The 23211-nt window shown below is 48.1% G+C and overlaps 1 protein-coding gene across 1 annotated transcript in view; it reads left to right on the top strand.

Moving 5' to 3' along the window:
* LOC135873058 (sodium- and chloride-dependent GABA transporter 2) overlaps positions 1-22675 on the top strand; it is a 59282-nt gene extending 36607 nt beyond the window's left edge. Inside the window, exons 7-14 of the mRNA XM_065397533.1 lie at positions 8399-8502; positions 15864-15988; positions 16712-16824; positions 17800-17937; positions 19397-19499; positions 19942-20042; positions 20913-21083; positions 22556-22675. Coding sequence (XP_065253605.1) covers positions 8399-8502; positions 15864-15988; positions 16712-16824; positions 17800-17937; positions 19397-19499; positions 19942-20042; positions 20913-21083; positions 22556-22675 — 975 coding nt within the window. The remainder of the gene's footprint in view (positions 1-8398; positions 8503-15863; positions 15989-16711; positions 16825-17799; positions 17938-19396; positions 19500-19941; positions 20043-20912; positions 21084-22555) is intronic.
* The last annotated feature ends 536 nt before the right edge of the window (positions 22676-23211 follow it).

The following is a 23211-nucleotide window of genomic DNA, read 5'->3' as shown; positions in this document are numbered from 1 at the left end:
TTTTTCCAGTCTTTTGTTCCTGTAGAACCCAATGTGGCTGGAACATTAGACTGGAAGAGTTTGCAACAAAAACAGTATGCAGCATTCTGGGTTTTTGAATACATAAGCCATGGCCTCTCCACTTTGTCACCATTGGGGATTTCATGCCAGTAATGTGTTGGATGGAAACTTCTATTTTCATTGTCTTTGGGGAACATGACATTTTTCACTTGCTGTGGCCCATGCAGTACAAGGAAGTCCCTCAGGCTACTGCTCAAGTTGGTCCATAGTCCTGGATCATCTAGACTTAAGGAACTAAACTCAGCAGCAGCTGTTTCTTGCACCTCCACCACACTCTTCTCTGATCTACACTTTTCTTCAGGAATGTGTATGGTTGCATCCATTTGAGATGGAGTCACCTGCACTCTGACTAACTGGAAGATCAAGCATCTCCTTACCACTTACATCCTCACCGTGAACATTTGTGTCTATGTATCTCAGGAGAGCTCCTTCCTGCTTAGATAGAAAAGCTTCCTTTGCTTGTTTGCTTTTTCTGAATGCTGCCCTAGAGGGGCGTTTTCTTCTTTCACTCTTGACTGCTGTTCTGTGCCAGCTATAGTGGCTCTCAACACTCAATTGAAGGGGACAAATAAGCAGGCTGGTAGCAGGGCCTGAGTGAGGGAAGATATCAGTGTCTTAAGGGCCTAACTGGCTCCTACTACTTCAGTTGACTGCCTGTTCTCCTCAAGTGGGTTCAGGGAAGCAGCAGGAAACAGGAAGCTCCCTGAGAAGCTGGTGTTAATCAGTCCAGGCTCCTGGGGGTGCTAGAGAGGTACCTAAGAGGCTCCTCCTCCTCCTCTCTCTCCCTGCAGCTCCTGCTGCTTTCTGTTATTCCCTCTCACCTTTTCTGCTGCCTGCCTGTTATGTCTCTTGTGCCCTCCTTCCTCCAGCACAGCACTCCACCATCTCTGTGCCTCTAAAGCAGAGAGAATACATATGCTCCAGCAGCGGACACAATTTTCTACACTCTGGGTCCTAGTGGCGCCCCCCCCCCCAATTTGGCACCTGAGGCGGCCGCCTCAGTTCGCCTCATGGTAAGGCCAGCCCTGGCTCTGGTACCCTCCCATCTCACAGGGTCCTAGACCCCGGGTTCCAGGCCAGGTTAAGGGTATGTCTACACAGAAGAGAGAGAGCTCTCTCTCACAGAAGTGAAACAGCCCCACAGCCTGAGCACCGTGAGCCCAAGTAAGCAGGCATGGGCCAGCTGTGGGTGTCTAGTTCCTGTGTAGACATACCCTTAACCTGGCCAGGCATGATGGGAAAAGTAAAGGGGAGGACCCTTTGAGAAGCTGCAGTAACTTATTCTGTGCCTTCCTCCCTCACCTTGGAGTGAGAGGGCAGCAGGGGAGGAATTGTGTGATTTCCCCCTCAGTTCTACTCCTGGGTGTTGCGTTGCACACCACCCTTTGCTAAAGGCTGTGCCCAAAAGGTGCACTGTAACCCTTAGGCTGTACACTCTTTGGGGCAGGGGCCGTGTCTTCCTATGTTTGTACAGTTGGCAGCACAACGGGGCCCTGAGCCTGAGTAGGGCCTTTGAGCGCTGTGCTTAGTATAAACAGTGTAAATATTAATTAACTCAGCACCTCTGGAAATCAGGCTCTAGGTGTCTCAAGCACAGGTCCCAAAAATCAGAGGTCCTGCTTGTAAATGTGGACCCAAGAGACTTGTTCAGTGTCTCTCACTGAATCAGTGGTGGTCAGGAATAGAATCCAGGCACAACTTCCATCCACCAGGCCATGCTGCAAAGCAGTGTGCACAGCCAGGTGCTCTAGTTCCTGCGGGCTGTTCTCTCTGCCCATCCCAATGGCCTTTGCTCTGCACAATCACTGGGGCAAGCAGGTTTTTGTTCCCACAAATGTCTGGGGCAAGGTGAAAATCTGATTGTGAATGAAGAACAGAGATTCGTGGGGGAAATGATGCTATTTACTCTTCTGTTTTTATAAAGTTTGTCATCCAATCGGGACAGATGTGTCACGCTGCCAGTTAGTCTTGTGGCATGGTGGCAGCCAAATAGCCTCTGTACAGTCTTTCTAGCCCTCGGCACTTCAGCTGTCTGAGCATGCATACGAGCCACTACCATGTACAGGACAAGCTGAGGCCAGGTGGCAGCTGATGGTGTGCATCTCACTCTCCTGCTCCTGCTGTGGAGCCTTGGCTAGCCGCATTGCCAGCATCACAGGACATGGGTAGCCTCTGGATGTTAGCAGCTCTCTGCAACAGAAAGAGCATCAAGGGAGAAGAGGCGAGAGGAAATGATGGGAGGAGAGTTCAGTAGAACAGATGAGCAAAGCAATTCTGCAGAGCAAGCTGGGGAGGTAGGGCCAGGGGACAGAGAGAATCGATAGTTGTATGGGAGAGGTAATGATGGTGAGTGTATCACCACATCTCTCATTTTGGTGGTCTAAACCCTGCATTGTAGCCCTGGGAGGGTGGGGGGCCACTCTTGCACAAGGCATTTAGAGAGACTAGGCAGAGGGGTGCAGGCACTGTTCCTACTCTGGAATCCATGAGCTGGGCAGGTGATGAAGATCTCTGCAGACATTTTCAAGGTGGCAACTTGGGAGGTAGGATGCTCCCAGCTTGCCCCTTCATTAAAAGCTTTACATCCTGCTATGATGGCTGATTAAGACGACCCATTGCCCCCAGGATAACTTCTTTGAATGCCCCATATCTCCAGCTATGTCAATAAAGCAAGTTCACTAATTCAAAAGAAATGTTGGCAGCTCAGGCAACCAGTGAAAGTGGTTTTGGATTGTGTTCTCGGGCCCCTCCCCAGAGTGACTGGGTGCAGGGTTACTGGGCTTTCCCCTCGGTCACCACTGCCTCCTATTTTTCGCCTCTGACTAGGTCTTCTGTGGCCTAGTCCTCCAGCCGTCACTTAGAAGTTCAATCCCTTTGTGGGGTATCCAAGTCCAGCTGTAGCTGGTCAGACCCCAAGCTGGTATCACCAAAGTCCCTTTACCAGCAGCAAAGTCTTTCCAAAGAATCACACTCTTCTTTAGCAGAGTAGCAGGTCCCAGGGCTTCTCTCTGGGCCTCTCACTATAACAAACAAAATTAAACCCTATCAAAACATCTTTCAACCCTCTCAGGGCTTGAGCCTCTCCTCTCTCTTGGGCTCCTCTTCAGCTCCTTATTTCTTGTGTGGATCACTGGCCCTGGAGCCCGGCCCCTTGTTCCAGGGGCACGTTAGAGCAGTTAGTTCCACTCCTGTGTCTCTGAGCTCCAGCCACAACCCAGTTCAACTGTTCCCCTCGGCAGCCAGCCCCTAACTGTTGGGCTTCCTCTCTTTTTAAGTCCTACACTCAGCAGAGATGTGGCAAAGCAGGGCTAATTACACAGGGCTGACTAGCCCCAGGATCTTGGCCCTTACAGGTATGTGCACACTAACCGGAGGCTCTGACTCAGGTTTGAGCCCAAGCCCCCCTTCTGTCCACACACAAATCAGTCTGACTTGGGTCAGCAAGCACTCAGGACCCATGTCCTAGGACCTGGTGGGTCAGAGCCTGAGTCCCACTGTGACTTGAGTCCGAGCCCTGTCATTCTGCAGTGTGGATGCAGGGAAAGGCTCCAGCAGCAGGCTAAAAATAGCAGTGTAGATGGAGGCACTGCTCGGTTGTGTGGAGATCCATATAGGGTACATACCCTGAGGTTCTGGCATGTCTTTACTCTGCTTATCTAAGCAGTGCCTCCCTGTCTACTCTGCTGTTTGTACTCATGTAGGTGTGTGTGCAGTGCATGTACTCTACACATTACCATATGTGTAGACATAGCCATAGAGTTTAAGGCCAGAAGGACCATTGGATCATCTAGTCTGACCTCCTGTATATCACAGGCCACCAACACCACCCAGCACCTGAACAACTGAAATTAGACCAAAGCTTTACAGCCCCACAAGAGCTTAGACTATGATGTGCCTCGGGCAGAGAATAGGAAGGACCAAGGTGCACCAGTGCCTGAGGCCCCTGCAATGGCAGGGAAATGATTAAGTGAGACATACCCAGATAATCCTGGCAAGTGACTCTCACCCACATGCTGCAGAGGGAGGCAAAAACACCCCAAGGTCCCTGCCAATCTGACTTGGGGGAAAATTCCTTTCCAACTCCACATATGGCTTTCAGTTATAGACCCTGAGATAGAGAATGGTGTCTCCTGGAGTCACAGGCAGGGTCCCAACGCCTGTGATGACTTTACCAATCTCTTGAATCCAGTAGCCTCTGGGTCCCCCACACGATCAAGCCCTTAATATAGTACACAACCTATTGTGCTGTATTTATAAAGCTTGATCTCAAAAGTTAGATTTCCCCCCCCTGATTCTTTTTTTATATAGAAAAGCATCTTTTAATGCAAAGTTTTTGATAGAGGTTCATGGATTCAGCATATTTATTTTGTATTTAAATATTTTAAGAGATTGTAATATGTTTAGGCCTTAGCATCTTTTATACTAAATTCAGATTTCATTTTAAACAGGTTTATTTTTAAAAAGAACAATTTCTTATAATTTAAATAAAAAAATCCAATTTAAGTTTTAAAAAATCTGATTAAAATTAATTTTTGTTATCTGGTGAAAGGTCATGACCAACTATCATAAAATTAATAAATGACAAGGAATTTTTGTCAGACATGCAGAAGGAATTTTTTGTTTGAAAAAATGTATTTCTCCCAAGTCCTTGTGGGAGAGAGAACTCAGCAGTTGCAGGAGAGAGGGTTTTTTTTTTTTTTTTTTTTTTTTTAAGTAACTCCTGATCTGTGTAATCCAACAAGAAATATTGTTCCCAGGATAGCTCTGGATCAGGTGTAGAGAGGCACCTTTCATGATGAACTAGAGGTGGTTTTACCTGTGCAAGAGATCTGGAGAACTTGGGACTACCACAAATGGAGGGAGGTTAGAGGGGACCTCATCATAGAACCATACACAACCTAAGCAGCCTGCTTGAGCAACAGCAGGAAGCTTCAGTGAGGCCGAGAAGACCTGTTTTACAAACCACAAATGGAATGTCCCCTGGCTCAAGAAACACATTTATAATTTTACAATGAGAATAAAGATAGCTATAATCTGAGTTGGTGCTCACTCTGATTAGGTTGATTTACAGTAGATCCATATGTTTATAGATGATTATAGGATAGAGTAATATTAACACTTATTTGTTTTGTGGACTACCATATGGCCCTGAGGATGTCAAATGGGCCACAGCTCTGTGCTGATTGGGCCGCAGGTTGAGGACCACTGGGTTAGGGCCTTGGGGGAATAGATGTATCCCCTGCTCACAGGCCAAGCTTAAGTTTTGTTTGCATTAGTTTCAACACAAAGTGTTTTGGTTAAAGCATTAACTCTTGCTAGGGCAAGTACTTCTTTCTCTAAGCACTTGCCCGAAGTGGCAGAGCTGCTCTCTCCACCCTTTGCACTTTGTAGGTGAAATGAAGCCCCTTGCTCAAGTGCTCAGTGATTGCTCCAGCTTTGTGAGGCTCTGTCTTGGGTGGGCACAGGCAGGGCCGGCTCTGGCTTTCTGGCCGCCCCAAGCAACAAACAAACAAACCTGCGGCGCGGCCGGAGCCAGGGTGCAGGGGGACTCCCTGCCCTGCAGATGTGCCCTGGCTAGTGGGGGGAGGGGGAGGAAGCGGGGAGAGAGAGAAGGGGGGCGGCCAGGGCTTCAGCGGGGCGCTGCCACGCGGCTCCTCCCGCCGTGCCTCCTGCCGGGAGGGCTCCGCGCCACTCCGGTCGGCTGGGAGGGAAGGACGCAGGCTGCCCTGCCGGGCTTGCTGCAGGGCGCTCCCGTCCTGCAGGGCGCTCCCGTCCTCCACGCCGTTGCCCCCTACAGGGCGGCCGAAGCGGAACAACAACAACAACAAAAGCGGCCGTGCCACCCTAGGATTGGGTGGAATGCCGCCTCCTACAAGCTGCTGCCCCAAGCACCAGCTTGCTCGGCTGGTGCCTGGAGCCGGCCCTGGGCACAGGTGAATGGATAGTGCAATATGTAGGTGGCCCTCTGATCTCTAGTATGCAATCAACAGTTTTGTTGGCTGGATTTTTAAAAAATACAACCAATATGGTGAGTTGGTGGGGTTCAAACTGAGCTCTGATGGTAACCAAAGCTCTAACACTGGACATCCAAAATAAAATGCTATAGGCTTGCCTACGTGGAGGCACTCAGGAAAATTAATCCAAATGAACTGAAGTTGTGAATTTAAAGTGAATTAGTTACCACATTAAAACCCATTAATTCAATTTATCTTAATTCACAAACTAAATCGAATTAAGGGCACTTTAATTCTGAATTTGGATGAACTTTCCTGATTTTCCCCATGTAGACATGCCTTGACCTGATTAAACTGGGATCTGTTCACCTTAAATTGCCAAAAGACAATAGCCTACACAATAGCAAGAGTGATTCATTTTTAACCCTCTGCATGCCTGCTATCTCCAGGCAAACTTCATTCTCTGTTCCCTCTGGCCTCACAGATCATAGACCTCTGACATAACACCCAATGAAATCACTGGGAGTCTTTCCACTGAGTTTGATGGAGGATGGATTGAGAATTTTGGCTGGATCCCTTACAGAAGGGAAACAGTCTATGGAAGAAATCAAAAGAAAGTTTAACATAAGAGCTCTGCCTTTTCTACCATCCTTACAGATTTTGCTACTTTATGGTGATTGCGGGAAAAACGTTTAATGCAGCTGCCCACTGAGCTAGAACAGATTTTCCTCTGGAAAACAACAGGGAAAGGGATCGCAGCATCCTGTTACAATGCACATTGACATGGGAATAAGAATAAAAAAAGACAAAACCAAACCACCAATGACAATTGACTCAAATCAACACTGACACACACAATAGCCTGGGAGAAAGAAATACATACAGATGAACCAGAAGAGTTCTGGGAAAGAAACAATTCAACCACACCTTCGATCTGAATACCTACCCTGATATTCTACATTGGGCTTGCTTGCTGTTCATTGGAGAACTTGTACAAAAGAGAGAGAACAAAGTTATCCCTTTTGTGGGAGCAACTACAGAGAGAGGTGATTTGGGGCATATAGGGTGGGCTTGCCCAAAAGTCAAAGTGTTGTGAGAGATGGTTCAGCTGTGCCCCCAGAAGATGCAGGAGGGGACCATCTTTCTTGTTGCCTGAGAGAGAAGGGTCTAATTCAAAGCCCATTGAAGTCAATGGGAGTCTTTCCAGTGATTTTAATAGGCTTTGGATCAGGCCCTAAAACCAAAGCCCTGATTGCTTGTAGTTTATAGCACTTCTTGCAAGAGATAGGAGGGGTGTTGACCTTCGTGTCTTGGCTACATTGTAATTTGGCTAATTATATTCTTCCTATTGAACTAGTCCTCATTGCCTCTCTTTTTGTAAATAACCCAGTGAACTCTCGTGCAGTGTTGTTAGCTAAGACTGACTTCCTTCTTTTTCCTACCCTGTTTTTCACTGCCTCCCTGAGTGCTAAAGGCGAAAGGTGGTATGAAATGGGCGGTGTTATCATTAATAATCATTATTATTTCCTTCCTCATTAACTTCTCCTTTAGCTTGTCTCTACATCAAGCTATAATGAAGCCTTTTGAATGAATGTGAATGGTATCGGTGATTGCATAGAGCTAGGCTTTTAGATTAAAGGTGGCATTGACAGACATATGATGTGACTTCCTTAGAACACTCAGACATGTCCTTGACAGTGATTGCAATGTAGTTCAAATGGACTTCATGATCTCTGACAGGGACTTAAAATCTCTCTCCTGTTTCCTCTTTTAGTAACTCTTTATTGTAACAGTTTCAAGTAAGTTTTTTCATGAATTTGTTTTTAAGGGTTTGAATCTTAATATCAAGCCTCAGAGTCAAGTAATACTAGAATACATTGCCAGTCTGTATGTTTAGCATTGCCCTCTAGTGATTGGAATCAGAACTGCCACACTCTGTGTCATAGCTTCTAAACTGCTAACAGCAAATGGAGAGCCTCCTTTAGCTCCAGTAGTTGGAGTCTCCTCTGTGGCATCTGATCTCCTGTCGCTGTTTGGAGAGCTCTTATAGCCACAAAGTCTTGTAGGTTGCTCTAAGGGAAAAATCAGAATCCTTACAAGGTCCTTGGAATTCCCACACGTGACTCTAAACACCAGTGGGTGCTTTGACCATGCTCTAGAATTTAGGAGATCCTGTACACGGCAGCTCTAGAACCCAGCTGTATCTAGACATTCTGTCCTAGAGCATGCTTATCTGCATACCCCATGTTTAATTTTTCTCACTGTCACCGTTCCAGCCCTTTGGCCTCTGGAACCCAGCTCTCTCCTCACTTTCTGGAATCTGTGTAGCTGCCTGCCATGTTGACCTTTTCGCCTCGTCAGCTGTGTTTGTCTCTTCCTTGCAGGTGTGGATGGACGCAGGCACGCAGATCTTCTTCTCTTACGCCATTTGCCTGGGGTGCCTGACAGCCTTGGGTAGCTACAACAAGTACCACAACAACTGTTACAGGTAATCGGGATGAGATTCTATTGTTCAGGGACCCCCATCCCCACTGTATCCATGTTTCTCCCTGAATGCCATTGAGCCCTTGCAGATAGCAGACGGCTCTGCCAAAGGAGACAGCTGACCAGGTTAAGTTTGAGGAAGTGCCTCATGCTCTCTTTCCTCTTGAGGCAGAAGAGTGCTCTTGCCAGTTGCTGCTTTACTTGAAAACCAATTTCTCCTGCCATGTTTCTGAAATCGAATCCTCCATGATCTGTCCTCAGGAGGAACTTCAGTAGTTTCCCAGCTGCTTCACAGGTGAGAGGTCCTCCTCCCCCCCCCCCCCCGAGCTTGCCACTTGCTCACATTGTAACCCTTTAAAAGCTCTGAGGCGGAATTCTGCTTATGGTGCCACTAAGCAGAAGCATTCTCCCCTTTACAAAGGCTTGTGAGTGGATTTTTCACTAGGAGGGTGGTGAAGCACTGGAATGGGTTACCTAGGGAGGTGGTGGAATCTCCATCCTTAGAGGTTTTTAAGGCCCAGCTTGACAAAGCCCTGGCTGGGATGATTTAGTTGGTTTTGGTCCTGCTTTGAGCAGGAGGTTGGACTAGATGACCTCCTGAGAGCTCTTCCAACCCTAATAGTCTATGATTCTATGATTTAGAAAACACACAAATGATTGAGTCTTTCCCTCTGAAGCTCTGCCATTCCAGTCAACCCTCACCGTGCAATTCTCTTTGCGATTGCAGTCCTGGTCCCTCACACACTAAACCTCACTCTTGTCCTACAGCAACCACGGGCATTCCAGTCCTGGAAACCACATTCAGTCTTGCCAATGCATCTGACTCCTAACATGCAGCCTTCCCCCTGTTGTTCTAGTTAGCGCTGGGCTATCCTTGAACAGAAACTGGCAATCCTATTAAATTATACCAAGTTGTCTGGTAGTCTTGTGAAGTGCGCAGGTGGGAAAGAATGTGAGAGCCAAGTCATTTTCACATTAGATGCTTCCAGCATTTGGAACTGTCTCCCCAGCGGTGAAAGGCTCGTGCAGCCCCAGAAAGCTGCCCACTCACCAATCAGAACACCTTTTATCTTGATGCAACGTTTATCTGTCAGCACGGTATCCAGATGAATTGTACGAAGTGGGAAGAACTGGGGCATTGCGTTTATATCCAGACAAGTCCCTCCTACTCTGTCAGTTCAACTACTCTTTAAACTGGGATTTCTTGTCTTTAAATATATTAGAATTTGTTTGTTGTTACTGTGGCCCCTGTAGGTTTGCATGGTGCTTCTCTAAAAGCTAAAGACATGGGCTGTGCTGTGCCCTGAGGAGCTTACACTCTGGTGCCGCAGTCTCTTCTCCCCTTAAGATTAGGTTCATTGCCAGTTGTGGTGGCGTGGACACCTGTCCAGTGAGAACTGGACTGAGAGGCCCCCCATCTCATTTGAGGGGAAGAAGGATGGCAGAGAAAGGAACAAAGGATTTGTGTTTGAGGCATGGCACAGGAAGACCTGGGTTATTTTCCTGGCTCTGCTGCTGACCTACTGTGTGACCTTGGTAACACAGGCAATCTATCTGTGTGTCCATTTCCCTACCTGCAAAATGGAGATAATGACAATTACCTACCTCACAGCAAGGTTGTAAAGAACTTTGATAGCCTCAGATGGAAGGTGCCTTTGAAGTAGAAAGTGATAGTGGTGTTCCATACAAGCCATTTAACCATCTAGCCATCAAATAGTAACAACATTCCTTTACTGCTGAGCTGTGCTAGATGAATAGCTCTTTATTTTGGTGCCAGTCCTTCATACCATCCTCTTCCCTAGGTAGTTCTATTTCTCATGGGTCTGTCCTACTTTCTGCAAGCCTGGGGCTTATGTAGAAATAAACGGTCAATTTTCAATGTGGCAAAAAAATAACATCAGGGTGCCCCATAGATCACCAGGACCAGTATTGTTCCCTATAGTCACTAACGATTTGGAAAACGGGGTGGACAGTGAGACAGCAACAAGATGATTTAGGTCAGTCAAAACTAGAGAAGATGGTGAGGAATGTCAGAGGGACCTAACCAAGCTAGGTGATTGGCCAACGTAACGGCAGATGCTGTTCAATGTTGACATATGCAAAGTAATTTATGTAGAAATGAATAATTTGCACTGCTCTCACCTTGTGTGTCCTAAATTAACGGTAACTTTTCTGGAAAAACAGCTGGGTGTTATTGTGGGTGGATCAATGAAGAGAACTACTCATTGTGCAGGGGGTCTGAAAAGCAAATGCAGCATTAGCGTTATAGCCTTATTGATGGATGGATTCATTAATATTATTTATTAATCTGTTAGAACATAGTGGTCAATATCGGTTCAGTCTCCAAAGGGCTACAGCATCTCCAGAGGGCTATTATTATCAGTCCCATTAGAATCCGAGACCCTAGAAGCACATGAGAAACAATTGCAATTTATCACAAGTCCCTTTATTAACAAATCCACTCAGCAGATAAACCAATCCCACAACCACTGAAATACAATAGCAGATAGAGAGTGCAAAGTGTTTAGCCCTTTGACTGGCATGACATCTCCTGCTGGCAGACCCTGGAGTGTCAGTCATCATCTTCATCACCATCATAGTCACCTGGTGTTGTCATCCTGGCATCTTCCCATGCGTGCCCCCTCACGCTCCCCAGCACACAGGCCAGTCAACACCCATTTATCCTGAGTTATGCTTACGTCTACTAAGGCCCATATATACGCATAAGGGATTCAATCCCTTTTTCATATTTCCACATCCCACTAATTTAGAGAAGCCTATAGAAAATTGGGCAATTTCCTTAGTTCCCTTTATTCTCATTAACATCTATGTTAATGAGTTACTATAGCAACTTAAGGTTACACTGGTCTACAATTTTTGAGACGTCGTCTGCTTCAGAGATAAAATGTGCTATTTATTATGTATTTTGATGTGCTGAATTCAAATATGACAATTAAAACAACTGATTGGCTACTGTTTCTAAGATATTTAAGTTTTTACATTTTATGTCTATGTATATTGTGTAGATAGTAGAGTTTTAATCATAAATTGTAAACCTAGGTCTTTTCATGTGTTTATGGTTGCTTTACACGATAATATTTCACCTGTCCTGTTTATGTAACACTTTAAAAATCAGCAAAAGGGTTATATAAATAAAATTTATTATGAAACAAAAGGCAAAAAACTATTCTGTACATAGTTTAGTCCTATTCAGTGTCTACGTGGCGCTTCTTGGCTTGTCTCTTGTATTCATTAAATGGAGCATCTCTTGTCACTGTCCAGCAATAGTCTGCAAGCATTGATGGGCTCCATTTGCCCTGATTTGTTTCTCCATTGTTGCAATGTCCTGGTGAAATCGCTCGCCGTGCTCGTCGCTCACTGCTCCGCAGTTCGGTGGAAAAAAATCTAGATGAGAGTGCAAAAAATGTATCTTTAGTGACATGTTGCAACCAGGGCCGGCTCCAGGCACCAGGCAACCAAGCACATGCTTGGGGCGGCGCCTGGTAAGGGGCGGCCAATCTTGGGGTGGCGGGGGCGGCGCGGCGTGGCATTCCGCGGGGGGGTGGGGCGCTCCGGCGGCGCGGCGCTCGGCGGGGGGGGGGGGCGGGCTCCGGCAGCGCGGTGCGGCGCTGGGGGGGGGTTCCGGCGGCGCGGCGCTCGGGGGGGGGGGGGTTCCGGTGGTGTGGCGCGGCGCTCGGCGGGGGGGGCGGCACGGGGCGCGGCGCTCGGGGGGGGGTTCCAGCGGCGTGGCGCAGCACTCGGCGGGGGGGGGGCTCGGGGGCGGCGCTTTTTTTTGCTGCTTGGGGCAGCAAAAAAGTTAGAGCCGGCCCTGGTTGCAACCAAGGTTTTTGTATGCCTTGAGGAGGTTTTCCACCAACAACCTGTAGTTGTCTGCCTTGTTGTTTCCGAGAAAATTTATTGCCACTAACTGGAAGGCTTTCCATGCCGTCTTTTCCTTGCCACGCAGTGCATGGTCAAATGCATCATCTCAAAGAAGTTCATGAATCTGAGGACCAACAAAGACACCTTCCTTTATCTTAGCTTCACTTAACCTTGGAAATTTTCCACAGAGGTACTTGAAAGCTGCTTGTGTTTTGTCAATGGCCTTGACAAAGTTCTTCATCAGACCCAGCTTGATGTGTAAGGGTGGTAACAAAATCTTCCTTGATTCAACAAGTGGTGGATGCTGAACACTTTTCCTCCCAGGCTCCAATGACTGTCGGAGTGGCTAATCTTTCTTGATGTAGTGGGAATCTCTTGCACGACTATCCCATTCGCAGAGAAAACAGCAGTACTTTGTGTATCCAGTCTGCAAACCAAGCAAGAGAGCAACAACCTTCAAATCGCCACAAAGCTGCCACTGATGTTGGTCATAGTTTATGCACCTCAAAAGTTGTTTCATGTTGTCATAGGTTTCCTTCATATGGACTGCATGACCAACTGGAATTGATGGCAAAACATTGCCATTATGTAAACCAGCTTTAAGACTCGTCTTCGATGAATCAATGAACAGTCTCCACTCATCTGGATCATGAACGATGTTGAGGGCTGCCATCACACCATCGATGTTGTTGCAGGCTACAAGATCACCTTCCACGAAGAAGAATGGGACAAGATCCTTTTGACGGTCACGGAACACGGAAACCCTAACATCACTTGCCAGGAGATTCCACTGCTGTAGTCTGGAGTCCAACAGCTCTGCCTTACTCTTGGGTAGTTCCAAATCCCTGACAAGGTCATTCAGTTCACCTTGTGTTATGAGGTGTGATTCAGAGGAGGAGGATGGGAGAAAATGTGGGTCCTGTGACATTGATGGTTCAGGACCAGAAGTTTCATCCTCTTCCTCTTCCTCGTCTGACTCAAGTGAAAATGATTCTGGTGCATCAGGAACCGGCAGTCCTTCTCCGTGGGGTACTGGGCGTATAGCTGATGGAATGTTTGGATAATGCACAGTCCACTTTTTCTTCTTTGACACACCTTTCCCAACTGGAGGCACCATGCAGAAGTAACAATTGCTGGGATGATCTGTTGGCTCTCTCCAAATCATTGGCACTGCAAAAGGCATAGATTTCCTTTTCCTGTTCAACCACTGGCGAAGATTTGTTGCACAAGTGTTGCAGCATATGTGTGGGGCCCACCTCTTGTCCTGATCTCCAATTTTGCAGCCAAAATAAAGGTGATAGGCTTTCTTAACCATAATGATTATACTGCGCTTTTGTGATGCAAAAGTCACTTCACCACAAACATAGCAGAAGTTATCTGCACTGTTCACACAAGTACGAGGCATCTCTGCTCACTTTGGCTAAACAGAAATGTGTCCCTTTGCAAAATCAAACACTGACAAATAAGAGAGCACGACACTGTATGATTTCTAGAGCTGATATAGGGCAATTTGTTCAGCAGAGTGATGTAAGCTTCGTTATGATTGCATTATCCATGACTTCTAGGAATAACATGATGCAATTCATATCATGTATGACGCAATACCAGCTTCAGATTGCATCATTCATTGTTTTGCCTAAAAAGCAAGTACTGTCCAAACCCAGTCATAGATTTATTCATAGATCCAGTCAAAGATGTATTTTAGTCATTTCTGGTTTAAATTGAGATCCCTTCCCTTTATAACTCACTTATCCTCCGCCATTCCCAAGTCAAGGGTCGTATATACTGACCCAATGGCATATCTTGAAAACTAGAGCCAATCAACAATTTTAAGCATCATTTTCGTTCTCAGTGACCCAGAATTAGTAAAGTTTGACTACATTTATTTCAGAGGCATTTTGGCTGTAGAGCAGTGATTAGAGAATCCTGCAAAATGTCACTGTTGGGCATCTTGCAGTGTTAACTGGCTCATTGCAACCTATTTTTCAATCTATTGATGCATAGTTTCCAGACCATCAACACTTAACACATTTTTTACTGTAATCATACACTTTGCTGATACACTTTTATCTTTCAGTCAATGGGTTATGCCAACCTGTTTCAGGACTAAGGCCTTGTGTCACTAAACTGAATATCTTACATGCCTGTAGGCCCTGTGTTACAACATTAACTAATACTTACATTTCACCTCTATATCCTAAATATACTTAATGTCTTGAATTCTTGGCTACAAATTGTATAAAGAAAGGATATAGATAATACTGAATATATTAAATGCCATAAATGAATAGAAATCAATGGTGTGGCCTTTCCTGGAATGTAGTGTTCAGTTCTGATCTCTTCATCTCTAAAAGACAGAACAGAAACATAGCGGTTCAGAGACAGTAAGAATGACTAGAGGCATGGGGAGACTTGAGTATGACGAGAGACTGAAAAGATTGGGATTGTTTAGTTTAAAGATTTGGTGAATAAAAGAAGACATGATAGAGGTATACAAAATGAATAGAGTAGAGAAAGTGAATTGGGTGCTTCTGTTTATCATGTCTCATAACCAGGGGACAGCCAGTGGCACTGAAAGGCAATGAATTTAAAATTGATACAACAAAATTGCAAAAACCCTAATGTGAGTAACATGTGGAACTCACTGCTGCAAGATATTCTTGGGGACAGAAGTTGACTAGGGTTCAAAAAAGAATCAGGCATTTATATAAGCAATGAGACTATCCACAGGTACATTAGATAAGCTGAAACATAAGAGTTTGTATCCTATCAGACAACCACTAATTGATCAGGTTGTGGTGGGAAGAAACTTCCCTTTTGGGCAGGTCATCCTATAATTACTCTCTCTGCAGTTTTTTGCACCTTCTGACACATCCAGTACTGGCCACGGTCATAGCGAAGATACTGGATTAGATGGGTCACAGGTCTGATTCTGTATGGCAATTGCTATAAGAAGTAGGATGGCCTGGTGGTTAGGGTTCTAGTTTGGGACCTGGGAGACCTGGTCCCAAAAATGGACAGAATACCCACCTCATAAGGGTGTTGAGGATAAATAAAGATCGTTAGGGACACAGACACTGTGGTAATGGAGGGCCAACTGTACCTGATCTAAAGAGAGACAGGTTGATGTTAATAAATAAAGAGTTCTGAATTTATTTTAGGCTTTGTGACATTATGAGGCTGTCAGTATGTGGGATGAAGAAGCAGCATCAGTGTTATTATGTGAAGATGCACATGTCCTATATTTATCCCCAGATGAATCCACAGCCGCACACTGTCAAGACATCTGCTCAAACATCTGCATAGAAATGATTAATATAGACATATGTGCGTGTCTCTATGTGGGCGCTTTCATCTCATTGGCTGCTGTGCCTTGCTGATGCTTCTTTTTGATTGGCTTCTCCCCGCCCAGCCCATGCTGATGTTCTTTTCTGCTTGGCTGGCTGGTTCCCCCATGCTGATGCTTGTCTTTTCTCCTTCCAGGGACTGCATTGCGCTGTGTTTTTTGAACAGTGGTACAAGTTTTGTGGCTGGCTTTGCAATCTTTTCCATCTTGGGCTTTATGGCTCAGGAACAAGGCGTGCCTATATCTGAGGTAGCTGAGTCAGGTGAGTAGGCTCGGTGTGCAGGAAGAGCAGCGTGCAGGGTAGGGTGGGCCATTGCTAATGTGGGAAAATCTCTGGTCACCTGACATTGACCCTGGACTCCTTTTCTGCATTGTCTCGGACAAAAGAGCTCCTGTAAAGAGAGCAGAGCAGAGAACAGTGACTGAGGGGTGTCCCAAAGCTGCTGACCCCCTAAGAGGCACAATGAACCACAATGAAACGAGATTAATTGCAACCCCAGGTTCAAATCCCAGAAGGGTCAATTCAGCTCTTCTGAGATAAATAAACTGAGTCCCAAGGTGGTTACGGCATGTGGATCTTTGGCATGAAACATTAAGATCTGAGTTCCTGTTTGCTCTGCATGGACATTAGGAGTCCACCAGCTCCCAGCCCCAGCCATGGAGGTGGAGCCCACAGCCTGCTGTGGCTCGTCTGCCCTCACTCCTGGCAGTAGAGCCGTAGCCTGCTCTGGTTCCTCTGATCTTCCTCACCCAGCAATGGAGGCACTGTTTCTTGAATGGTGCTTCCTAGTGCCAGGAGTGAATTCATTGGGGAAGGTGGGGTGTGTTTTGCAGGTGGGTGGGTGCCATAGACCAGTTCTGAGCTGCTAATCTCCCTGATTCTGCTTTGGTGACCTCTTCCTCACTGCCTGGCAAGGCGATGGTGCAGCTGATGGCTTCTAGATTTGGTCTCTACCATCTACTATAAATGACCCTCTTCTCACAGGGCCTGGCCTGGCATTTATCGCATACCCTCGAGCTGTCGTCATGCTGCCTTTCTCCCCATTCTGGGCCTGCTGCTTCTTCCTGATGGTTGTTCTGCTGGGACTGGACAGCCAGGTACAGATGCACAGACAGGACACGAGTGCTTCCTTCTTGTCTGGCCAGCTTCCCTTCAAACTGACAGCCAACACATTCCACTTGATAAATGGCCAGGTGGTGAGGGAAAGACCTGGGTACAAGTTCTGAGGTAGCAAAGCACATTCCCCTGTCCAGACAGAGTAGAGCGCCCCCGTCAGCTCTCACTTAATCTAGTATGGGCTCAGACACACGGACGGGCCCAGTGGACAGGGCACTTGACGGGGATTCAGGCGACCTGGGTTCTATTCCCAGCTCTGCTACTGACCTGCTGTGTGACCTTGGGCCAGTAACTTCACCTCAATTGCCTGTTTGTTCTATCTAGAGTGTAAACTCTCTGGCGCAGAAGCTGTCCCACTATGTGTTTGTCTAGTGCTTGGTACAATGGGGCCCCAATCTCAGTTGGAGCGTCTGTGCGCTATGATAATAATAATGTCATGCTCACTGCGAGCCTCCTCTTTCCATCCAGCCCATGCAGCATAGGGAAGAGCTGCAGCCCATTCTGTGGTGTTGTGTGGGAAGGGGTCTGAGCAGATGTCCTGTGAAACCATGATGCTGGTTTCCAGCAATACCTTCTGGAGTCAGGGCCGTGGTTTCAGCAGCACCCCCTAGTGGGAATGCTCAGCATGGCACTGGTATGGATTTTAGAGCCTGGCTGTTGGATGATGGAAGGAAGGCTGTGAGCTGATTTCAGCAGCACGCCTAGTGGGGGATTGGAAAATGGCCTGGCACTGGTTTCCAGCAGCATGCCCTTAGTAAGTGATTGAGGCATGGATGCGAATGGAAGTTCCCAGGAAGCCGTGGCATGGCTGGGGCTAGCTCCCGATGTTGAATGTGTGCGGTCTCTCCTGGCTGAGGGAAACCTGTCCTGAGAGCAAGAGGCCGTGGAGCAATGAAGCCCAGCCAGCTGGCATAGTAGGAGCGTGCTGACAGGTGTGTGAATTCTCTTCTTCCTAGTTCGTCTGTGTGGAGAGCCTGGTGACAGCTGTTATCGACATGTACCCCACCATCTTCCGGAAGCAAAACCGCCGTGAGATCCTCATCTTGCTTGTCTCCATCCTCTCCTACCTTGTAGGACTGGTCATGCTCACAGAGGTAGAGCTCAGAGACAGGAATCCCTCCCTCCACCCCTCCTGTAGCTCACAGTCTGTGGGGTGCTCCGGTCACGTCTGACTGAAATCCCTCTGGGCAGAAAGAGGACTTTAGACCCTGTGGCTGGATTAGGAGCCCAGCTGCAGCAATTCCACCTGGGGCTGTAGTCTATGTGCTCTCCTAAGATAAGCAGTGTTGGGTCAGTGCTCAGATGGGAGACCTCTAAGGCACACCCCAGGTGCTGCAAACAGTGGTGTTACTGATTCAGTAGGTGGTGCTCTGCCCTCTTACTTCAGTACTGAATCTCAGCACGGGACTAGTGGGCACTGTGCTGCTGGAGTTGGCAGCTTTGGGGCGGGGTTTAAAGGGGAGTCCTGACCCGAGTGGTCAGTAAGGATTCCGGGGTGTATTTGACAAGAGCTGCTCTGCAGTGATGTGGCCCAATTCCAGCGCAGGGTTTTACATTCTGCCTCACTAAAAATTATTTCAACTGGATAGTGCAGCTTTCATTGCCTGTCCTAAACTCTCGTGGACCATTCCTCTGTGCTGGCCTCTGAGAGAGTGTTTTGAAGGTCAGGACTTTTCAGAGTTTCATGCAAACCAAGCCCTATCCCTGTCTCATCTGAAGGCTATTGGAGCATCTTTATCCCTTTCTTCCCTACTTGATGGGACCTTCGTGAGCACTATGTGTACAGCAAGCCTCTGGGCCTGGTTCTGACCTCACGTCTATTTGTGTAAACTGGGATTAGCCCCATGGAAGTGAATAGAATTCTGCTGGCGTAAAAACTGGTGTGAGATCAGAATTGGGCCCAGGTTCCCTTTTGGCAGTGGGAGGGGGTGATTCCTGTGTGTGGGTTTCTCTCTCTCTCTGGCTCCTTCTGTCTCTCTTTGGGCTTGATTTTTTGAAAAGCTGCCCCTGATTTTGCACCTGCAATTTTGTGCCTGGAATTAATTGCAGGCCCATGTTGTAGCAGCGCCTGTAGAATTAGGCAACTAAGCCAGCTAAAATTTGGGCCCCCAATGATTTGTGCCTGCAAAATTGCACTCAGTTATATCTGGGTGCAAATTTGGAGTCTGAGTTGATTTTTGAACATTAGAGATATACTGACCTGTGGGTCTCTTTTCCCATTTCCCACTACCAGGCTTATTTTTTCTTCAGACTCTCCTAAAAATAACTCCAAACTCCTGAACAGTGACTTATCCTTTCCTGGAAATGAGAGGCTGCAGACAGAGCAGGGATGGGATCTGGGGAAAACGGGATTTCCACAGAGGTCCCCAGTGCAGATCAGGTTTTGGCCAGGTTGGGCTTATAAGGGGAATGCTTGTCATCAGGCTCTGTCAGGAGAGGGTGGGGCAGGAAGGTGCCAAAGACTTGAGTTGGTTCTTTCTCCAGCTGAACGGCTTGACCTGTTCCTTAGTGAGATTTCTTCTCACTTTCTTCTTCCTGCTTGCCCCCTCCCAGGGTGGGATGTACATCTTCCAGCTCTTCGATTACTACGCTGCCAGCGGCATGTGCCTGCTCTTCGTTGCCATCTTTGAGACGCTTTGTATCGGCTGGGTGTATGGTGAGTACAGGCCTGGCGGCCAGCAGCTTTCACTGACTCCGAATCCCTGAGTGGACTCTTGTCCCCTCACTGGGGCTGGTCTCTCTGTTATCCCCGAGAGCACCAGGCCACAGATCCCCTTTGTAAACCTGGTACATTGGAACCCTTTACAGACAGTAGCACAACGTGTCCTCACTTCTGTGCCCAGGGACTTAGATGCTGGGAGCTTCCTGACAGCAGAGCCCTGGGGGAGCTGGCTGGAGAAGCTGCCTCATGCCAGCAAGGAAGTCCGTGACCCTAACAAATTTCCCTTGTTTGCGCTTATCTGTATTACCCATAATGCCCCATTTCTGAGCTCCCTCCTCTCCACATGGGTCTTCCTGTCGGTCAGTATCCTCTCTGGGCCCTGACCATTACTCTTGTTCCCTTTTGTTAACAGGGTCTCTCTCCCTGTCTTTCTCAGGTGCTGATCGTTTCTATGATAACATTGAAGACATGATTGGTTACAGGCCATGGCCTATTATCAAATACTGCTGGCTCTTCATCACGCCAGCTGTCTGCATGGTGAGAGCTTGGAGACCATTGGTCTGGGGGCCTGAGAGAGGAGTGGGGCTGGTTTAGGTTGTTTTGGGAGTGGGGGAAATGGATCGCTCTGGGACCCCTGTGTTGGGGACATATTGAGTAGGTAGTAAGCACTTTCCCATGGAGAGGGCCAGGTTGTAATGGCTCACTGGCTCAGTGTGGCCATCATGTTGTCCTCCAGCAGCTGATCCGTAGAAGGCAAGAACCCTACCGCTACTGACAGCTACGGTACGTCTACATGGCCAGCAGAAACCCGCGGCAGCAAGTCTCAGAGCCGGGGTCTGCAGATTCAGGCTCATGCTATGCCACTAAAAAAAGCTGTGTAGACATTTGGGCTGGAGCTTAGGCTCTGCTTCAGAACCTGAGCTCCAGTCCGATCCTGAATGTCTGCACAACTATTTCTAGTGCTATAGAATGGGCCCGAATCTGTAGATCCAGGCTGTGAGACTCGCTGCAGCAGGTTTCTGCTGGCCGTGTAGACATACCCCTAGTGAGCAGACTCCCACTTTAGCTCAAGTGGCCTGTGGTTTGGAAGCCAAAGGTTCTAACCCTGCTGCTGCTGTGTGGTCTATCTGATCACCATGGATATCCGTGAGTGGGGATGGAATAACTGGGGGAGGGAACAGATCGCCAGGGACTGCTGCTAGGACGAGCTCTTGGCTGAGATAACAAACACTAATTGAAGGGGCAGCAGCACCCAAGTGGGTCTGATGGATGCTCTGATTGTTGCCCCTCGGGGGCTGTCTGTCCCAAGGAAGTCCTGCTGCGGGTGTGAAGTCAGAAGGGAGATCGTGTTGGCTAATGGCATTGCTTCCCCCCTCCCTCTCTTCTTGGCTTCTTCCACCTCCCCAGGCGACCTTCCTGTTTTCTCTGATTAAATATATCCCTCTGACCTACAACAAGAAGTACGTGTACCCCTGGTGGGGAGACACCCTGGGCTGGCTGCTGGCCCTCTCATCTATGGTCTGCATCCCTCTCTGGATTGTCTACAAACTCTCCATGATTAAGGGCTCCCTGAGAGAGGTGAGGCTGCTGCGTCGAGAGTGGGGTATGGTCCACAGAGGGGCTGATGGGGGCCTTACAGGTCACTGGCATATTGGAGTGACAGCCTCTTGAGGTGTGATTGGTGTGTTGTGGGTTAATAAACAGGAGCGTAGAATTAAGTTACCGAAGCTCAGTCTATTACTGTAAAGAATTAGTGGCTTTATTGAATTCAAGCTGGCTGGAGGGCTACACAGAACTAGCTGCCTTCCTGTGCGTCGCAGTTATTGGCTCTCCATCACTTGTCAAATGCCGTAGGAAAACAGCTTTGTGGGAAGTGCTGATAGACCAAGTGCAGGCCCCAGGCCAAACGCAGTCCACTGGGGTCTACAGATAGCCCGTGGGCTGCCCTCATCTCAAGTGTGGAGGTCTGACCTGTGGGGACTATGGATCCCAGTGTATGATGCAGGCTAGGCTGCATGCTGGGACCTCTAGGTTCCCTGCTGAGTCCCCCCCCCCCTCCCCCCATCTCATTGTTGGAATGGAGAGTGGTGGGGGAATCAATGGAGGCTTGAAGCCACCTTTACACTGCCTGTATTGTGAGGCAGCCAGATGGCTACACAGCAGTTGGTGTAAGTTAGCGCAGCCTCAGGGCCGCTCTAACTTGCACTGTTTTTCTCCCGGGCCAGAACACAGCATGCTATGACCATGCACCTCCCTCCAGAATGTCCTCTACCTGCCACGAGGCTCCTGTAAGCTGGCTTTAGAGACCTTCTGCACTTGGGGATCCCTGAGCTTTCTCCACCAACTTTCGCCCCCTAGAGCAGTGCATGGGGATGGACTGTAAGGAAGAACTGGGCCCAAAACCTCTGTTGTCTCCCTGCCTGTGGAGAAAAGCCTCTGCTTTTTGCTGACATTTCCATCGGCAGAGCATCTGTTGATGTCCACAGGGGCTGGGTTAGTGCCGTTCTGCACACCCTAGGAGTGACCTTTGGATGTGTACAGCCCTGACTATGAGGAAGTATTATGGGGTTGGTCTGCATTTGAAACGTGCTGGATGGCTCAGGTGTAAAAGCTGGGGTCGATACGTGGGAGGCTGACTTTGTTTTGGCAGCATCACAGCGCTGGTCAGGGACATGGAAGGGAATTTTCCCTGGGTCCCACACAAGCCCTGGGGATTCCCAGCTGCTGTTCAAACAGCCAAGGTGGTTTTCAACTGTTGTTTAAATTGTCATATCTGGATGTGGGAACTGGGGCTATTCTAGGACATCCCTGGACTTAAGAGGCTGGCATCCCAGCAGGGGGAGGGCCTACATGTCATGAACTGGGAATCATTCAGCCTGAGATCCAGACGTGATTACCAAATTCCTCCCTGCCTCTCCCCTCCTTGCAGCCCTTGCTGGAAGGCTACTTAGAAAGGGGCTGTTTGGTGGGGGTGCAGTTGGGGGGAGGAGGCTGTGAGTGAGCCGGATCCGTCCCTACACCCTTGTTCAACATCCGACTTTGTCTTTCAGAGATTCCGCCAGTTGGTCTGCCCAGATGAGGACTTACCTTTCAGTCTGGGTGTGAGGCAGCCCCTTCCTTCCACCAGACCTGGCCTCCTGATGCTGACAGAGCTAGAGTCCCATTGTTAGGGGCACTGTGGCCCCCTGGATTGTTTGATACACTCCTTCTAGCTGTCAGATGACTCAAGGATTCTCCACTTTCTGAGAGGAGCAGGACTTGTGAGCTGATCTCTCTTTCGCTGGAGGATTTGATGGGCTCAGCAGGGGCTGCCATAGAAGGGTCTCCAGGGACAGTGTGGAGTCAGCGATGCACCTTAATCGTCTCCTGGGGAGCACACATAGGAGCGGATTCAAACAGCTGAGAGTCCCCAATGCTCCAGTGGATGGGACAGGAGAGGCTCAGCCCTGGAGTGGAGACTGTCAAAGGGTCACAGAGGCTCTTCTCCGACATGGACTTTGAGGACCTCTCCATTCATTCCATTAAATCCTTTATCTTATCACATCTGAGTGGCTCTGCCTCAGTTTTGTCTCTTGTGCTTTCTTTGTAAGGGAACTCTCCCCTCCACTCCAGGAGTCATTGCTCCTAGAGGTGCTGCTTGTTTCCAAAACTACACAGAGTCCAATCTGCCAGGACCACCTCTCTGAGCAGGGGTGATGGGTATTTT

The sequence above is a fragment of the Emys orbicularis genome, chromosome 1, assembly GCF_028017835.1.
Source record: "Emys orbicularis isolate rEmyOrb1 chromosome 1, rEmyOrb1.hap1, whole genome shotgun sequence".
Lineage (NCBI taxonomy): Eukaryota > Metazoa > Chordata > Testudines > Emydidae > Emys > Emys orbicularis.
This window is presented reverse-complemented; position numbering and strand designations above follow the sequence as displayed.